The sequence below is a fragment of the Cucurbita moschata genome, unplaced genomic scaffold (assembly GCF_002738365.1).
Source record: "Cucurbita moschata cultivar Rifu unplaced genomic scaffold, Cmos_1.0 Cmo_Scf00037, whole genome shotgun sequence".
NCBI classification, from domain to species: domain Eukaryota; kingdom Viridiplantae; phylum Streptophyta; class Magnoliopsida; order Cucurbitales; family Cucurbitaceae; genus Cucurbita; species Cucurbita moschata.
The window spans coordinates 1,254,895-1,272,311 of NW_019268553.1; the positions used below are offsets into that span (position 1 = coordinate 1,254,895).

General features: G+C 34.7%; 5 protein-coding genes across 6 annotated transcripts in view; 3 read left to right on the forward strand and 2 right to left on the reverse strand.

The window, feature by feature from the left end:
* The window catches only part of LOC111432147 (NAD-dependent malic enzyme 1, mitochondrial), a 9,979-nt gene extending 4,010 nt beyond the window's left edge, over positions 1-5,969 (reverse strand). The window contains exons 1-10 of one of the 2 annotated variants that reach the window (XM_023068966.1): positions 5,675-5,969; positions 4,497-4,593; positions 3,778-3,896; positions 3,027-3,194; positions 2,757-2,885; positions 2,155-2,215; positions 1,427-1,530; positions 1,239-1,322; positions 683-789; positions 269-380 (exon numbers count right to left, since the gene is read on the reverse strand). In XM_023068966.1, coding sequence (XP_022924734.1) covers positions 269-380; positions 683-789; positions 1,239-1,322; positions 1,427-1,530; positions 2,155-2,215; positions 2,757-2,885; positions 3,027-3,194; positions 3,778-3,896; positions 4,497-4,593; positions 5,675-5,854 — 1,161 coding nt within the window. In that variant the 5' untranslated portion in view covers positions 5,855-5,969. Of the gene's footprint in view, positions 1-268; positions 381-682; positions 790-1,238; positions 1,323-1,426; positions 1,531-2,154; positions 2,216-2,756; positions 2,886-3,026; positions 3,195-3,777; positions 3,897-4,496; positions 4,597-5,674 lie in introns of both variants that reach the window. The other variant, XM_023068967.1, reaches the window with a different exon arrangement.
* Positions 5,970-8,308: 2,339 nt separating this feature from the next.
* Positions 8,309-9,202, forward strand: LOC111431820. Its single transcript, XM_023068522.1, has one exon. The coding sequence runs from the start codon at positions 8,309-8,311 to the stop codon at positions 9,200-9,202; it is 894 nt and encodes a 297-aa protein (XP_022924290.1).
* A 2,083-nt stretch (positions 9,203-11,285) lies between these two features.
* LOC111432222 (acyl carrier protein 1, mitochondrial-like) lies at positions 11,286-13,327 on the forward strand. Its single transcript, XM_023069102.1, has 2 exons — positions 11,286-11,560; positions 12,948-13,327. Exons 1-2 carry the CDS (start codon positions 11,357-11,359, stop codon positions 13,122-13,124), a joined length of 381 nt encoding a protein of 126 aa, XP_022924870.1. The 5' UTR covers positions 11,286-11,356; the 3' UTR covers positions 13,125-13,327.
* A 1,225-nt stretch (positions 13,328-14,552) lies between these two features.
* Positions 14,553-15,122, reverse strand: LOC111431821 (putative invertase inhibitor). Its single transcript, XM_023068523.1, has one exon. It carries the CDS (start codon positions 15,120-15,122, stop codon positions 14,553-14,555), a length of 570 nt encoding a protein of 189 aa, XP_022924291.1.
* Positions 15,123-16,879: 1,757 nt separating this feature from the next.
* The window catches only part of LOC111431822 (10 kDa chaperonin 1, chloroplastic-like), a 2,448-nt gene continuing 1,910 nt past the window's right edge, over positions 16,880-17,417 (forward strand). Inside the window, exons 1-3 of the mRNA XM_023068524.1 lie at positions 16,880-16,918; positions 17,044-17,137; positions 17,256-17,317. Of these exons, the coding sequence (XP_022924292.1) occupies positions 16,880-16,918; positions 17,044-17,137; positions 17,256-17,317 (195 nt within the window). The remainder of the gene's footprint in view (positions 16,919-17,043; positions 17,138-17,255; positions 17,318-17,417) is intronic.

Genomic DNA, 17,417 nt, shown 5'->3' on the forward strand with positions numbered 1-17,417 from the left:
TTTTTTTTTTTTTTTTTTTTTTTTTTTTTTTTTTTTTTTTTTTTTGTTAAAAGATGTTGGATAAAAATGTATACAAGGCCACTAAAACTTCAGATTTAAAGGAAACTTTAAATTTTTCATTCTCCCAAAAAAATCGTTAAGTGGCATGGTTATAATTCTAAAAGACCAAAACATAGTAGTCTTGTACTATATTTACTGTTAGCTTTTAAATGGAAAAAACTTTTAGCTCAAGAATTTTAAATAAAAAGAATGCCTAGCGGTTGATCACCTGGGCATCTACCACCCAAAATTGGCTTCGAGCAGCCTCGAATGCTGATTCATTGTTTCCCAACATCCTTGCCATGGTTTTCCTTGCCGCGTTTAAAACCCCAATTCCTGCACTGCATCATTAAAAGAAATAAGCCAAAACTTAAGTTTTAACGTCTACTAAAAACATGAGTGTACTAGTGTCAATTGTTAATAAATGGAACAATCGGCAGAAATCAAGTTAGAACGGAAGAGAAAAATTATAGGGCTGGAAGTATTGTATGCATAACAATTTAGCTAATGAATAAAGCTAAAAACCATTTTTTGTACGTTACGCTAAAAGAAACAAGGCTTGGGGCACTATGAACACTATCATCATACAAAATTCTAAATTTAATCTTATAATGTTAGATAACACCAATAGGAATGCAACTACCTTCCAGCACCAGCAACAACAATCTTTTGCTTTGGAAAATCAATCATCGGTCTTCCTTGTGCTCTCACAGCACCTAAAAGTCCGGCAATAGCAACTCCTGCCGTTCCCTAGAAACAATTTGATATTGAATAGTTAGTGTTGGATAATCACGGTCCTTAATGTTGAGCGATAAACATAGCTTTAAGAATTAATATGCCCCTTGCTAACTAATGTTACGCCCTTAGAATCTAAACAAATATGTATATATCATCTTTATATAAACCAGCAAGTGTGTTTTATATGAGCCACCATAAACTTTTTTTAGAAAGAACGCATACATTAAACATACTAATCTAAATAGCTAAGTCCAAGAAATCAAAAATAATAAATAAATATTTTTCTAAAAAAAAATCTGTTTCCTGTAAAAATAAATAGCTAAAAGTTTAAGAAAGGAAAATGTCAAATAAACCTAGACAAGTTATAGCATATCAGTATAGAACAAGAATCAATGTAAACATGGCAAACTACTGGGAAAAGGGAAAAACTAAGTAGGAGAAGAAAGGAGAGAATGGTCAACCTGAACGTCATCATTAAACATTCTGTACGTATTTCTGTATCGTTGCAATAACTTAAATGCCCATTTGCTTTGGAAATCTTCAAACTGTTGAACAATTGTTAGGTATTTATTGCATAACTTAAAAAATGTAATATAAAATAATAAAAGAAGAAAATTCAATTATTTGACCAGAGTAGCAGTTGAAGTACTTGAACAATAACATGAGGCCAGCGAGTAAACACAGCCTCCATGAATTCATCAATAATGGCCAAATATTCATCACCATCCAATCGGTTTTGTTGCAATCCCAAATCTACGGAAAAAGAATAAATTCAATATGCTATACCAAAAAAAAATCAAAATCTAGAGCATGAAAGCTTCATCTCGATATAGCTTTAAAATTGTAATTGGGAGTTTTAAAGATGTGGAATAGTCATAAAAATTTGAAAACTAAACCAAGCTAGAGAATATCGATCAATTTATGGATGTTTTGAATATGTTGATCCATCGTGAAAACAATATAACAATTTTTACAAGTTATAACAATATAACAATTTGGTAGCCAAACTCATTTGAATGAATAACGTCCCTATTTTCATAAAACTTAGGAAAACCATCTCATTGCAGAATTAAGCGTCAAGTGAGCTTCATGCGAACAATTTTCCTATAGCATTTTGTGCATACTCTTAATCTCAATTCAAACACGAAGCATAGACGGGTATCAAACCAAAGCAAGTAAAAAAGAGATTTTATATATACTATAAATGGTTTGCTACCAAATTGTGGATTTTGTTTTTTATTATTAGTATTAAAAAAATCAAATCTTTGTTAAGACACTTTTCTGAGTGAGAGAGAGAGAGAGAGAGAGAGAGAGAGAGAGAGAGAGTGAGAGGGAGAATTCAGCACAATATCCAACTAATAGCATGGAAGCACTTACATAAGGGGTCCTTCAGAAGCTTTTCATTGTTGGTTCCAACATCAATCATGACTGGAAGCACCTATTGTGATTTAAATAAGCATTACTAATTTAAGAAAGTATTCATAAACTAGAATTAATAAAACAACTTATTGATCAGATTTAATCTTCAAAGCAATTAAAATCTTAAGGAAAAGTGAATCCACCACAACAAAAGCACAAGTTAAAGATGTAAACACATGAAGACCTCAAAAAATTTTATAGTGTTTGATAATCGTATAAATGCACATCTTTTCCTCCTTTCAATTTTTTTTTTTTTCCAATGCTTTGTCAATAAGGCATGTGATGTGAATTTGTAAGGATTCCATCTTTGAGGGTTCCTTCAGCCATGCATGAAAGATAGATAGATGGAGCATAAAAGAGAGTGGAATAGCATCCGAGCGGATGCCATATCAATTATAATTACACTCTTCATGGAATCTTGGATGGCCTTGTTTAACTCCAGCTTTTGAACATGAATATAAAGGTTTTCAAACCAATTAATAAATTCCGAAACATAACCAGCTACATGGTAATCATGCTAGGGAACTAAACACATAAGAGATCTACAAGCAAGAACCTACCCTCTGAGGATTTATCCCAGCAGCAGCAACATATAAATCCAACTTCCCAATTGCAATCCCAATCCCGTGAACTCCAAGATCTCCAAGACCTAATATTCTACTTCCGTCGGTAACAACAATCATATCAACCTGCAAAAAAGTTATGGGATTTTCAATTTACTTTATATGCAGAGTTACAGTTCCTAAAAGTGGAAACTATTTGGCTTCTGAACAATTTGAATTGGTTCAATAAATTGACTGTTATGAGCATCGAAGATACATGAAGAAAACCTGATCAGCAGGCCAATTATAAACCATAGACATCATTTCTCCTCGATCTTCTGCACTGAAATACATTCCCCTTGGCCTTCTAAACAAGCCACTATAGTTCTGACAAACGAGACCTACAGTTGGTGTATATACTATAGGTGCATACTCCTCAATGTGAGCAATCAAAACCTATCAAAGTCGCATTTAATTAGATGACTTGTGATATGACATATAGATCATATGAAAAATAACAGCATTTATCAAATCCTTTATTGCAGTATAAGCAAAAATACAAGTACACTGAAAGGAAACCACGTGAAAATTTGTTATTTCAAGTTTTCGAGATTAATTTAAATGTGATGGATGAACAGCTTTAAAATTGAAGCACTTCTAACAAATTGTGAAATTGCATTTTGTCAAAGTAGAAAATGGGAGATGTCATCAAACACATTTAGCAGCCAATGTCTTGAATGTTTTAAGATTTTGCAGCATATTCAATTCTTCCTTTAAAAAAACAATAATAAATAAATAAATAAGCACGGTCCAAGAGATCTCTTCTTAAAGCAAACATAAGAAAACAGAATAACCTAATGAAAATTTATTTTATTCCGTTCGAAGAAATGTCCTTCCCCTTCAGTGGTCATGAATACCCAGTATTCGTAAGCATAGATCTATAAAGCAAACAGTACCCAGTATAGATCATAAATTCATAGCAAGTCAGTAAAAATTCCTTACAATTTTGTACACTAATAGATGAACAATCTAAACTCACTTTATAGTACATCGTCTCATTTCTATCATGCAATCTATTCAGAATGCGCCATTTGGCCAAAGCATTTGGATCTGAAGGCCCATCTCTTGCTTGCACTTCAAGCCTCTTCAGGTCAACCACTGTAAATTATCTAGAGTTATGTCATGTAGAATGAAGCTACATAAATTTTGTTTCTTAATTATAAAGAAGTCGTGACAAGAGGTACAAGGAAACTTTTGTTGACCTCACAAGCTCAAATACAATATCAATTTTAACGAAAAAGATGAAAAGTTGAAGCTGCATATTATCTAGAAGATAAATTTAAGAGTGTAAACAGCAAGAAATTCAATGAAATGTAAATTGAGATACAACCTATAAACTCAGAGAACAACTATAATATATTACTGAAGGAATGTTGCTCAAATATTATTGGAATGAATTCAGAGCTGCTATATTGAACGTGCACCAGTGATGACAAGAAGGATAATCTTGCTCAATAATAAAGAGAGATTTTGCTAAAAATCATTCCAAATTTTCATTCTGTCATGCTTGCACACTCTCTTAAGATATGTAACGATGTTGAAACCATATCAAGTAACCGGCATCAATGTACAAAGTTGTTTCTAAAATTCCAAGATGAAAAAAAAAAACCAAGATTTTAAGGTAATGCTGAGAAATATATAATAAATGGTCTTTGATTCGCAATGGCTCCATGGAAAATTAAAATCTTAAGAACTTACTAAATCGTTCAATTTGCTGCTCTGAAGACATTACATTTGGTGGAAGAAGTCCTCGAAGATCAAGCCGGTCACGTTCTGTCATTGTAAAGGCAGTTCCCTACTATGATGATAACAAAGAAAGGAGGTCCATAAATGATGCTTTTACCAAAGAAAAATAAGAATCCAAACATTAATAAAACTAGCTCCAAATACATTACATTCAATTTTCGAAGTCCATAGTAGTTTTGAACTTCATTTAAGGATGAAAGTATATACGAGGAGAATTCGAAGAGAAAAAGGTATTCTTCAAAGTAAAACATTTCTATTCTTTCCATGAAATGAAGAAGTCATGAAACCTAACAGTAATAGAAGTTGGTATTTGGCCATCTTCATTTCATATCAATATGTACAACATTTCTATTCTTACCATTTTTTCATAGGAAAAATCATAAAATACAATTAATATAGTCAGAACCGGGGGCTTGAAGATCTCAAAAAAAAAATATATACATATATATATATTTATGGCGGGTAAGATTGTTACTTGTGGCATCTCTCTTTTTCTCTCCCGTAAAAGCCTAAATATTAAACGATCATTTAAAAGTAAATAAATAAATTCAGGGACGATCGTACAATACCCTTTAATTTCAGCCAATAACTGATTCATACTTTCACGCACCATATAATTAGCTAGAACTGTATAATCACTGATCTAATAACCTTGAATCGACGCTAACTTTGTCGTGCCAACCCAGTACTCAGCAATCAGTACAGCTTATAAAAGGAAGCTCTACCTTATATAACTAAACTAACTCTTCACAGAATTACCCCAACTGGATCGAGTATCCGATGGCAACATTTGGATGCCAAGAGTCAAGAACCAGAACAATTGTCAATAGTCGTGTAGAGAGTTCGAGAACTCATCAATCAGTTTTAGTAGTAGTTGATTCGTTTGTTACACAGTTTCCAAGTGTAATCGTTTTCGCTGCTTAATTACAACAAATAATTGATAATTCCTCTAATCTTGACTTAGAATACAGATTATCTTCGCAGATCACTGGGGTAAGCACAGTCTCCAATTAAAAAAACGATGCCAAGTACCGCATCTCACAAGAATTGTATTAGAACGAAAATACAGACTACAGAATCAAATCCGAAAAGAAAGGAGAGCAAAATCGAAAGAGTAGCAGAAGACTTACTTTGTTAAACCACGGATCGTGAAGAATATCGAGGCTACGTTTATGAATAATGGCGGGACGATGCCCCTCGCTGGTGGTGAAGGATCTCACCTGAGATAGCGCCGGAATACTGTTCGACATCTGGTAGTGAAGCTTCAGGCGCTTCATAAGCGAAGCAGAGAGAGAATTCCACTTCGTCATTAGCTGATTTCAATGGCTTCTCCACAAAAAAACTGGCAAGCTTCCAACGAAGAACAGCTTTCGGGAGTGATATTGGGCAAGACTGAGAGCAGAAGAGATTGAGAAGACAGTTGTAAATATCTATAATTAATAAATTTGACGTAGAAAGAATGGAATAGTCAATTTCGGTAGGAACATTTTCCAAAAAAGAAATAATCTATTAAACTAATAAATTAATAAATTAATTTCTTACTTTTATTCATAAATTTATTAAATTAATAAATTAATATACTATTCCTAGCGGTCAGATTGGGCTTTAAATCCGCAGCCATGTAGTGGGCTGCCCTTGGGCGTAGGCCCACCACAACCACCAGAATAGCACGTGCCAAAAGCGTGATGACCATAGGGGCAAAAATAAAAAATCCCATACTTTTGTGGTCAGGATTTCAATTCATATATAGTTGGAGACCATTTATTGCAAATACTTAAATTATCTTTACTCAACCAACGCATTCATGATCTCATTATTGCTCCTTTTTTTTTCCATTTATTTATAAAAAAAAACTACATTTTTTATTTCGCAAAATTACAGATAAATATGGTAATTTATTACTCTAAATACCCTTAAAAAATGTTATCTTAAATTTAATAAATTATTAAAAAGGTAAATTTAGAGCGAAAACAATATTTTTATTTATTTTATAAATAAATATTTTTGGTGAAATTACCTAACAGGGTCGCTTTTGAAATGTTTTTTCCAACAATTGCTTGTGCCAAAAGCATTGTAGAATTGCCCCTACCGAGCATTTAAGTTTTATTATTTTTTTTTCTTTCCTAAAATCAATTAAAAAATATTATTTATTTATTTAATGTTTAAATTTGGGTAGCTGAGTTTGGTTCTATATTCATGTTCACACTCATGGCGCACTTGAAAAAAAAAAGCAGTTTGTAATTGATTGCCGCTGTAAATGGTCTTCATGTTCATATTTGGTGACTTACAGATAATGAATCTTTTTTTTAAATATTAATATGATATATATATATATATATATATATATATTGTAATTAATGTTATTATTTCTTTTAAGTTAAAGATTTAAGATGAATATGGAACGATTATTTAATATAAGGTTTAATATATTAATCACTTTGCTTCATATTTGACATATGTTAGATTTTAAAAAAATTATTGTAGTTTTTAAAAGCAGCCTAATTTCTACCATTGTAACTAATTGGATGTGACATATAAATTGTTGATTTATTTGGTGGATGAATTATTATTATTATTATTATTATTATTTCTTTTTGAAGCTCCTTAGTAGGTTAGATGTCAAATTTTCAATACCATATCATATTTCATTTAATATTATTAACAAACTACGGTTTCTATTGGTTATATATATATATATATATATATAATTCGAGCTATAAGAAAATAAATCAAAAGCGGTTCATGTAGCATCGACGAGTAAAGTCGAAACAGTTTCAACCATGAAGACAGGGTTATGGGAGAGCAAGAGAAGCATCGTGCTACTAGGTGAAGCAGTAGACTATTACACTCGGCGACAACCCAGTAGCCAAAAATCTCATCACTAACTTACAATGTGACCTGAGTCGCGTAAAATAAGAGCAGTCTCAACCGTGAAAACAGGGTTGTGGGAGAGCAAGAGAAACATCGTGCTACTAGGTGAAGCAGTAGACTATTACACTCGGCGACAACCCAGTAGCCAAAAATCACACCACTAGCTTACACTATGACCCGAGTATCACAGGACACGTGAAATCCCGTGCGAATCATCAATGACCATTTTGCAAGCTAAATACTACTAGGTGATCGATAGTAAAGTAGTCCCGTGAAAGAAGGGTGAAAAAAATCTCATTAGAGAGTGAATAATAGAACATGAAACGGTAAGATTTCAAAGAGCACGAAAAAGCTATAAAAAGAAGTATCGACATCGATTAGATTTATTAGTAATTTAATATGATTTGATCCGTAAATTCTTTTAATATTAATTTATCATAACTCAATAAATTTTAATTTTAAAAATTAACTAATTTAAAAGCAAAAGGCAAATAAGATAAAAATAAAAATAATAATAAAAGCCGAATAGATAGTTGCATTATTTAAAAAATTAATCGTTGTCAAATAAAGGGAATTACAGCCAAAGTTGCGGAAACAAACAAATAGTCATATTTATTTTCAATTAATTATTATTATTTATTATTATTTATTATTTAAATGACATCCGTCCCGTCTTTCCTAAAAAGCATATTCCATTCATATATAAATAATTACTATATCCCAACCGGCGTCTCAGTCCTGTGAAATTTTGATTCATTCTTCAACGAAGTTTCTTCCTCCGCTTCCTCTTCGTTCTCGTCCTCCAAAATGCTCCGGTACAAGTTTCCGGCAATCTTTACGATCCGCCATTGAAACACCGCCGCCCGATTTCGATTTTGCCGTTTCACCAGTAAATGAGGTGCAGGAAGCACCACTCCGACTTCAGCAGCAGCATCGGAGTCTGTGCTTCCTGTTTACGGGAACGAATTTTTTCCGTCATCGCCGATCAGGAACAGGCGGAGAAGCAATCGGAACTCGGTTCCGGCGGTATTCACGAGGCGGATGATCCTCTTCCGCCGTCGCTCGTTTCTGATGATCAGAAACCGGATGAAGATTTGTGGAGTCATCTTGATCGCGAAGGTAATCGCCGCCCTCGCCATCAGCGATTTTATAGTACTCCGCAAATTGGACCAAATTATAGAACGAACAACAGTGCGAACTCTACGTTCGTCAGTATAGGTTCTTTCGATCGGAAGCAGAGGAGTACCAAATTATCGCTCTGGTCCAAGCTTTTTAGGTCTAGATCCGAGAAATTCGAGAAGAATCATCGAGAATCGCACGGTCCGGATTCGTCTTCTTCTTCGTCGTCGTGGTTCTCGACGATCTTCCATGGCCGTCGGATTAAGCGGCAATCGAGTCTTTCGACAGTCGATGAATCGATCGCCGGTGTTGAACGGAGGCGTTGCCAGGGAATCGAACGCGGAATGTCGCCGGTGACGTTACCTGACTCCGATGAAGAATATGAAGGCCTCGATCGTTCTCCAGTATCTCAAATGTTTCAACAATCTCCAATGGCGGCTCCTGGATCGGCGAAACGAGGGAGATTAAAGCACAAACAGAACGTTTCGGCATTCGCATTTTGTTTGAGTCCACTCGTACGAGCAAGTCCGAACCGGATTTGGAACCAGAAGGTAACCGCTCCGGAAGCTGCCTTCTCCGGTAACCTCAGGGTTCCGGCGAAGCCTCATCTCTGTGCGAACCGGTCGAGAAAGATAGCGGACTTCGGAAGAGTCAATCACAACCGTTGATATCGATTACCGTTGACATTTGACCACAGGATTGATCGCAATGGTGATACATTTATCAAAAGTACGATTCTACCCTCCTAAGATTTTTAATATTTTTCCTACCGAGTGAGAAAAAAACCATAGAGCGTCAGGGATTAGTTTCTTGGAATTTTGGATATGTGTAATATATATATATATATTTCTTTTTTTTTTACTTTTTAATTATTTAAATTCCATCTCCAAACATTAAAATTTTTAATTTTAATTTTCAAACTTTTATAAATTTATTATTTTGGCCAATATTTAAATTTAAAAATTCAAAACTCATTTTAGTTTAATATACATCTAAGTTTATTTTTCATATTTTTTAATAAATCCTAAAAAAATTCTTATTTGTTATTACTATTAAATTAATTTTAATCAGAATTATCTCCAAAAATATATATTTTGTAAATCAAGTTATATGTTAAAAAAATAAATGTCTAAAACGAGGTGACACCTAAAGTTTAGTGTTATAACATAGCTGATTGTAGACGTGGAACGCTTAGGAAGATTTAATTTGGTGTGTCACGCTCACGCATAACTTAATAAGTTGATTGCATTTTATTTTGATTAATGTTATCAACCTCTCTGCTGGTCTGGTGGGCCCTCTTGATCGTAGGGACTTCGCTTCATCTCATTAATCAACGACCATAGATAGTCAAGGCTCTTTTCATTGCCTATTCACGCTCCTCCTGCGTGTTTGAATTAAAAAAAAATGTCTAATTAATCTAATTTCGTCTATAATCTAATTTGGGCCTAACCATTTTTATTTAATTGTTTAAACTCTTAAAAAAATTATGTTTATAAGGGTAAATAATATATTAATTGTTTAGCGCATTTTTTTATTTTCACGTAATTTTAAATATCTTGTTTGCTGTTATTTTGATAGGTGCTTGAATGGTTAGGTGTGACGGTCTTAGAATCGTGGTATAACATCATATCAGATGAAAACGACAGTTTTAGTTTATCCCTCGTTTTTTGGAATAGGTGGAGTCAAACTATCGGTCTGTAAGATATTAATTAGTATATCACTGAGTTATGTTCAAATTGATAATAAAACTTATATCGTATACCTATAGAAACTTTCGAATCATTATTTATATTTATTTTTTATTTTTAGTTATTATTTTTTTAATAATAAAGTTCCATATGTTATTGGGAGAGATGATTGTGAGATCATAGTGATAATGACATAAATCATATGGTTTTTAGATAATTTATTTACATTTTTATTGAAAATTATTAGAATTAGAAAAATGTAGGTTTACCTTTGTGACAGGGAGAATGACTTTGACATAGGTTGGATAGCGCCAATGCCAGCTTTATTATATGTATATATAATACATACGTGTATATACTCTAACAGTGACGGTACTGCCGTTAGCCTCACGATTTTAAACGCGTTTACTGAAGAAAGATTTCCACGCTCTTATAAATAATATTTCGTTTCCTTCTCAAACCAATATGAGATTTCACAATTCACCCCCGTGGGAGCCAGCGTTCTTGTTGGCACACCGCTAGGTGTTTGACTTTGATACTATTTATAACAGTCAAAACCCACCGCTAGTAGATGTTATCCGCTTTGACTCATTACGTATCGTCGTCAATCTTGTGAATTTAAAACGCATTTATTGGGGAGACATTTTCACGCCCTTATAAGGAATATTTCATTTCCCTCTCCAACCAATGTAAGATCTCATACAAGGTACACACATACATTACGTGATGCTCTTAGCCATACGTTGCTATAAGTATCGATACACACATGTATTTTACACGATACTCGTACCTATAAGTAATTATCAAGATGGATACACACAAATTATACGATATTACCACAACATTGTTGTCTAATAAGGCGCCCAATTTTATAATTATTTTAAATTAATGTTACATGATTCTAATAATGTGTTTAGTTTTATAATAATGTTTTTTTTAAGGCTCGGATTGAACTAAATGTGAAAAATATTATATAGTTGAGGTAAGAGTGAAAAAAAATAAATAATAAAAAGGAAAAAAAAGGGAAACCTAAAGCACGTGCTTTGCGCGTGCCAAATGACTTTCCCCTCGTGTTCTGTAATGGATAATTAATCAGTGCCTAGTTCGAGCGCTGAAGTCACCGCATAGAGAGAAATGGCGCTGAGGGCAGCCGTTCTTCGCCATGTTCGAGTTCCAATCCAATTCTTTGCCCTACCTCGCCGGGGAAGCCAGCCTCCGTCGTGTGCCAGTGGATCGCTCCGGCTATTTTCATCGCATGATGATCACATAACCAAGGAGGAGGTCATTGAGAGAGTTCTCTCGGTTATCAAGTGCCATCCGAAAGTCGATCCGTCCAAGGTGATTCGATCTTATCACTCCTTTTTTCACTTGTGTTTTTAGCTGATTGAGTTGGTTTTTCGACTCTGTTGAAACGATGTTTGTCGATTTAGCAAATGCGGGAAGAATAGATTGGAAGCGTAGGAAATCTTAATATGCCGATTCGATCATTTCTTGTTCTGATATGCGATCGGTTTTTAGGGTTTGAACTTATTTCCGGTGAATTCTGAATCGTTTGCTTGATTCAATTTCCCATGCTTTGTCTCTTCGAATTCGTAATTGAGATTCTCTGTGATTTTCTCTTTACTGATTGGTAGAAAGTCGCGACGATTTATTCCCTGATAGAGCATTAACCTAGAAAGTGGCTCTTAATAATTTATGCTGTAATGTCATTCCATTTTCATACTCGATTCGGTATTTCTGGAATTTTTACTTCTTTCGAGTTTTGGTCGATTGCTGTATTGCACCCAATATCTCTCCCTTCATTTATGTGGGTTGCTTGGTTCGGTTCACTAGTGCTAACAATTGACTTCTATACTTAATGATTTCGTGCACTTTTTAAGAACTCTGGCGTGGATTGAGATTAACCTCCTCATGACCTGTGTTGCATTAACATATTCCCGAAAACCAGGCTATGCTATAGTAGATATTGCACACCTTTTTGAAAGATTCCCAACAAGCTGGCTATGCTATACCTAATATTACATACATTTTCAAGCCAAACTCGATGGTTAGGGTCGATCGAGGCCAGCTAGAATGGACAATATGGCATACATTTCAACACACACAAATCATCTATAGAAAATTCCCCGACACCACAATCTCGAACCCAATCATTCATCTTTGGTTAATCTCATTATTGTTTAGCTCGTTAAAACATATACTCTCAGCCAAATAGTTAGGAACTTAGAACGTTGAATCCTCACCTTAAAAAAATTGTTATTGAAATTTTAGAAGCCGAATTCAAGTCATAAAATCAAATTTAAACTGTGCTCTAGTCATATCGATTGAATTAAAACTCCTAAGATCATACTGATCAAATTTAAACTATTTTAACCAAAGACCAAATCCGTAACTTAACCTATATATATATCAAAACATGAATATAAACATTAGAAGACAAACCACTCAATGGTCGTTAAAAACATGTCGTAGACATCATACCTTAACCAACATAAACATAATGTTCATATCAATTTCTCCATTAAAGATAAAAAAAAAAACACCCTTTTAAGATAAAAAGAACAAATGCCCACCGCTGGTAGATATTGTCCATTTTAGTCCGTTACGTATCGCCATCAACCGTGACATCTATTCTCTCATTGTTTTATGGTCACTTCCAATCCGCATCTCTTTCCTACTCAACTTCAATTAAAGCTTGGCTGAATTGTTGCTTGTTTATCTGCAGGTGAGCCCTGATGTTCATTTCCAAAAAGATTTGGGTTTAGACAGCTTGGACACTGTGGAGATTGTAATGGGTCTGGAAGAGGAGTTCAAGCTAGAGATACCAGACAAGGAAGCTGATAAAATAGATTCCTGTGATCTCGCAATCGAGTACGTTTACAACCATCCAATGTCTAGTTGACAAAGTATTTGCATCTCTCTCTCTCTCTCTAGTTCTATTTTGTTATTCAGTGAAAGAATTTTCATCTCAACATTGTTGTTTTGACCGTTCTTGGGTTCTTGTTGAGAGTTGATATCCTTACTCTGTGATGGAAAATAATTGCAACTGCATGGAACATAATACCTTCGGTCCAGACAAATTTGAATATCTTTACACCCTGCTCATATGTTTTGCCCTTTGACTAAGAGGAGGCTAGAAACCATAGCTCTGAATCTCAAGGAAAATCGAATTGTTTGTTTTATTACTCCATAGCTTGCCTTGTTCGACGCTTGCTCGAAGCTTGCCCTTTATACTTTAATATAGGTTAAATTACGAGTTTGATTCATGAACTTTCCAGTTTATAGTTAAGGAAACCATAGCTTGCCCTATGCTGTTGATACTCCATTGCTTGCCTTGGAAGCACGATCTTCACTACTGCACTATTTTAATATTAAATGAGGTTATTTTCCCCTACGCCCTTCATACTTGGTTAAATTAGGAGTTTGATTTATGAACTTTCTGGTTTGTATGTTTGTGTTGTCTCTTAATTGTAAGAAGTTCCTTGACAGATCCTAAGAGAGGCGTCTAATAGATTCATTAGTTTAAAAAAAAATGTTCCATGGTTAGGAACTTATTAGGCACGAAATTGAAAGTTGAGAGATTTATTAGACATAAAAGTAAACTTTAAGAGTCGATTACGTTTAAAACCTAACCTAACCGAGGATGATTTATTTTCTGATATTTGGTGTTTTGGTAGTTTTTGCTTTGAAGCATCGTCATTCGAATAGATTGTATTGCAATGTTTATGCATGTAAACCAATTGGATGATGCTTGCTTGAAATGCTTGACTTGTTCATTTTGTATGGAACTTGTAATGAATTGCTTCCCTAGTTGGATGTGTTTATGTGTATAGGTCTACACTTTTGTATCGGCTTAAATCTTCGACCTTAAGAAAAAGAGTTTATATCAATTAAGGGCAAGTTATGCTTGTTTATGTAAAGAGCTTATGTCAATTAATGACAAGTTATTCTTGTTTAGGTTGTACTTTTGCAGTACAATAAGTGAAGTATGAGAATTTGAATATTCGATCAACAAAAGAAATAGTTGTTATGTTCACTTTGACCTGTTAGACACAATTTTGGTCGAGTATCGGGTGTGACTTGTGATCGAGTTGTTTGGTCTAGATTATTATTTGATGATTGTGATTGAGAATGTTGTCAAATGTCTAAAAGTTATAAATTATAATGTCCGAGTTTTAAAAATATTCCCTAACTAAAATAAAAAATTTAAAAGTTATATTTTGATTAGAATTATTAGCGAAGGAATAAAATACAAATTACACACACACAAATATTTATTAATTTATTTAAAATTCTCAATCGCACTATACAAACCACTTCCTACAATTGCTCAAGGACGCATGTTGAGAATACAGAGCGCAATGGCGGTTAACTCGAACGCATCGTCATTCCGCTTCGTCAATGGCGAAACTCCGCCGTCCATTTCCTTGAAGCCGTCCTCACAAGTCGTAACCGCATCCATAATCGAACTCAACTTCACGTTCACCTCTTCATAGCGCTTCGATGCGTAGTCCGCTGCCGCATCGCGCACCGTTACTCTGACGTCGGAGTAGAGCTCTCTACAATCGTTCAGTGGTGGCCTCAAGTACGAATCCGGCGACGGATTCTTCTTCTTCTTCTTCTTCTTCAGTAAGCGCTCGATGTACCGCCGCGTACTGGTCGCGTTCCTTCCGATCAACTCGATCGAGATCGCACCGAGTTCGTACAGGTCCGCCGTGTCGCTCGCGGGAGCGGCTGCGAGAGATCGGAGACAGAAGTCGAGATGGACGTTGGGATCTTTCGCGGCGGAGATCTCACAGGTTCGTGCAACGACGTCGTTTGCCACAGTGGAGGTGAGATACAAGGCGACAAATAAGGAAGATGCGAGCGCGATGAAACGGTGCGTATAGTTACAACTCATTTTAATTCAAATAATATTTGAAATTGATGAATGGAATGGGTTTAGTGTGGGTTTATATAGGAGGGGTATTTTCATTTTATTTATTTAGAATTTTGGAATAATGGAATGGAAATTGAGTGATGGGAAAAAGAAAGAAATGGTGGTTGCTTGTGGACAACTGGAGATTTGGCCATGTTCATAAGATAAAGTTCAATGATGAGATTAAGAAGACATAACGTGGAGGAAAATTGGATCCAATTTGTTGTCGATTACATAAGCCTTCTGCTCGGTTGGAAGATTAGAATGAATCTTTGAAACTCACCCATAATCCTCGTGTCCTGTCGATGATTCTATAGATTTTGAACTTCCATCGAACAAGTATAAGAAATAATCATACATTAGTGTTGAGGATTGTTGGGATCAGTCTCACGTTGGCTTATAAAGGAAATGATTACGAGTTCATAATTAAGGTTAGAACTAGACGTTTTCGAAAACTAAAAAGAAAATCATGAGAGTTCATACTCAAAGTGAACAATATTACATTATGGAGATTCGTAATTTCTAACATAGTATCAGAGTCATGCCTCTAACTTAGTAATATCAATAAAATCTTTAAGTGTCGAACAAATGATATACTTTGTTTGATAGTTCCAGGGAAGGAGTCAAGTCTCGATGAAGAGGAAGTTGTTCGAGAGCTCCATAGGCCTTAGAGGAGGCTCATGGTGTACTTTGTTCGGGGGGATGATTGTTGGGAGAAGTTAGGAAAAAGTCCCACGGCTAAGTTAGGGAATGATAATGGATTTATAAACAAAGAATACTCTCTTCATTGGTATGAGGCCTTTTGGGGAAGCCCAAAGCAAAGCCATGAGAACTTATGCTCAAAGTGGACAAATATCATACCATTGTGGAGAGTCGTGTTCGTCTAACATGGTATCAGAGTCAGGCTCTAAACTTAGTCGTGCCAATAGATTGGTAAATCCTCTAACATCGAACAAAGGACTCCAAAAGAAAAAGGAGTCAAGCCTCCTTGAAGGCAATAAAAAATGACTAAGACTCCAAAGGTGTCGAGCCTTGAGTAAGGGAAGGTGCACTTTGTTCGAGGGGCGGTGTTAAGATGATGAAAGTCGGCTAATTTGGGGAATGATCATGAGTTTATAAACAAAGAATACTCTCTCCGTTGATATGAGTCATTTTGGAGAAGCCCAAAGCAAAGCTATGAGAGCTTGTGCTCAAAGTGAACAATATCATACCACTGTGGAGAGTCGTGTTCGTCTAACAAGGAATATTATCTATTGGTACGAAGTTTTTTCGATGAACTAAAACAACCATTTTAGTAGGTAACAGATAAATTGAATTACACGAGATATAAATTTATTAGTAGGGATTTATACAGAATTTGGGGGGCGGAGAATTTATTCTGTCTACAAAAACGAACGGAGAAATGTAGGAATTCTAATTCCCTCTTCTTCTTCACCCGACTTAGTGCTCACACACCACTTGATTTCTGCACGAACTTTATGCTTATTTATTATATTTTTTTATTTATGGTAACGTTCTATTTCTATAATTCAAATAAAGATTTGGAATACAGATTTGACACGGGATAATCTCAATATTTCTTCGGTGACCATAATTTTTATTTTTGAAATACTATTAAAAATTAAATATTATTTTTGAAATAAATAACATCAGTTTCTATAAATAAATAATAAAAAAAATAGTAAAGTAAAGAGTTTATGATTATTTTTATTAATTTAGCTTTAAAAAAAAATACTACTATGGATTTTCAAACGGGTATGCCGCCGTTTGAACTTTTTGTATAAATTTATTCAATTTTTGGTTCACTTCTTACTTGCACTTTCGTTGGAACTTCTCTTCCCTCCTTAAAACGTTTCTCCCGCCCGCCTCATTCGACTCCCTACAACTTTGCTTCTTCGACTAGATTCATGGCGATGCCTCTACGTTCGTCACAGTGCCAAAGCCCTTTATCAACACGGCTAATTCACCTTCCGTATCTGCACGGCGACGAGTAATCGGTACGCTGATAAGTAAATCCGTTGATAGACTGTCGCATTTTCTTTTCTCGATCAATTTCTGTCGCGCTATCGGTCTTCTGAATTTTTGGATGTTTTTTTCTTCTTGATTTTTGGATAGGAGGACTGCGAAGAAGCGCTTTCAAAGTCCGCGCAGTTTCTAAGAAACGGGAGCCTGCGAAGGTAGTCCTCCCCTGCGATTTGAGTTTTTTTTTTTTTTTTTTTTTTTTTTTTTTTTTTTTTTTTTTTTTTTTTTTTTTTTTTTTTTTTTTTTTTTTTTTTT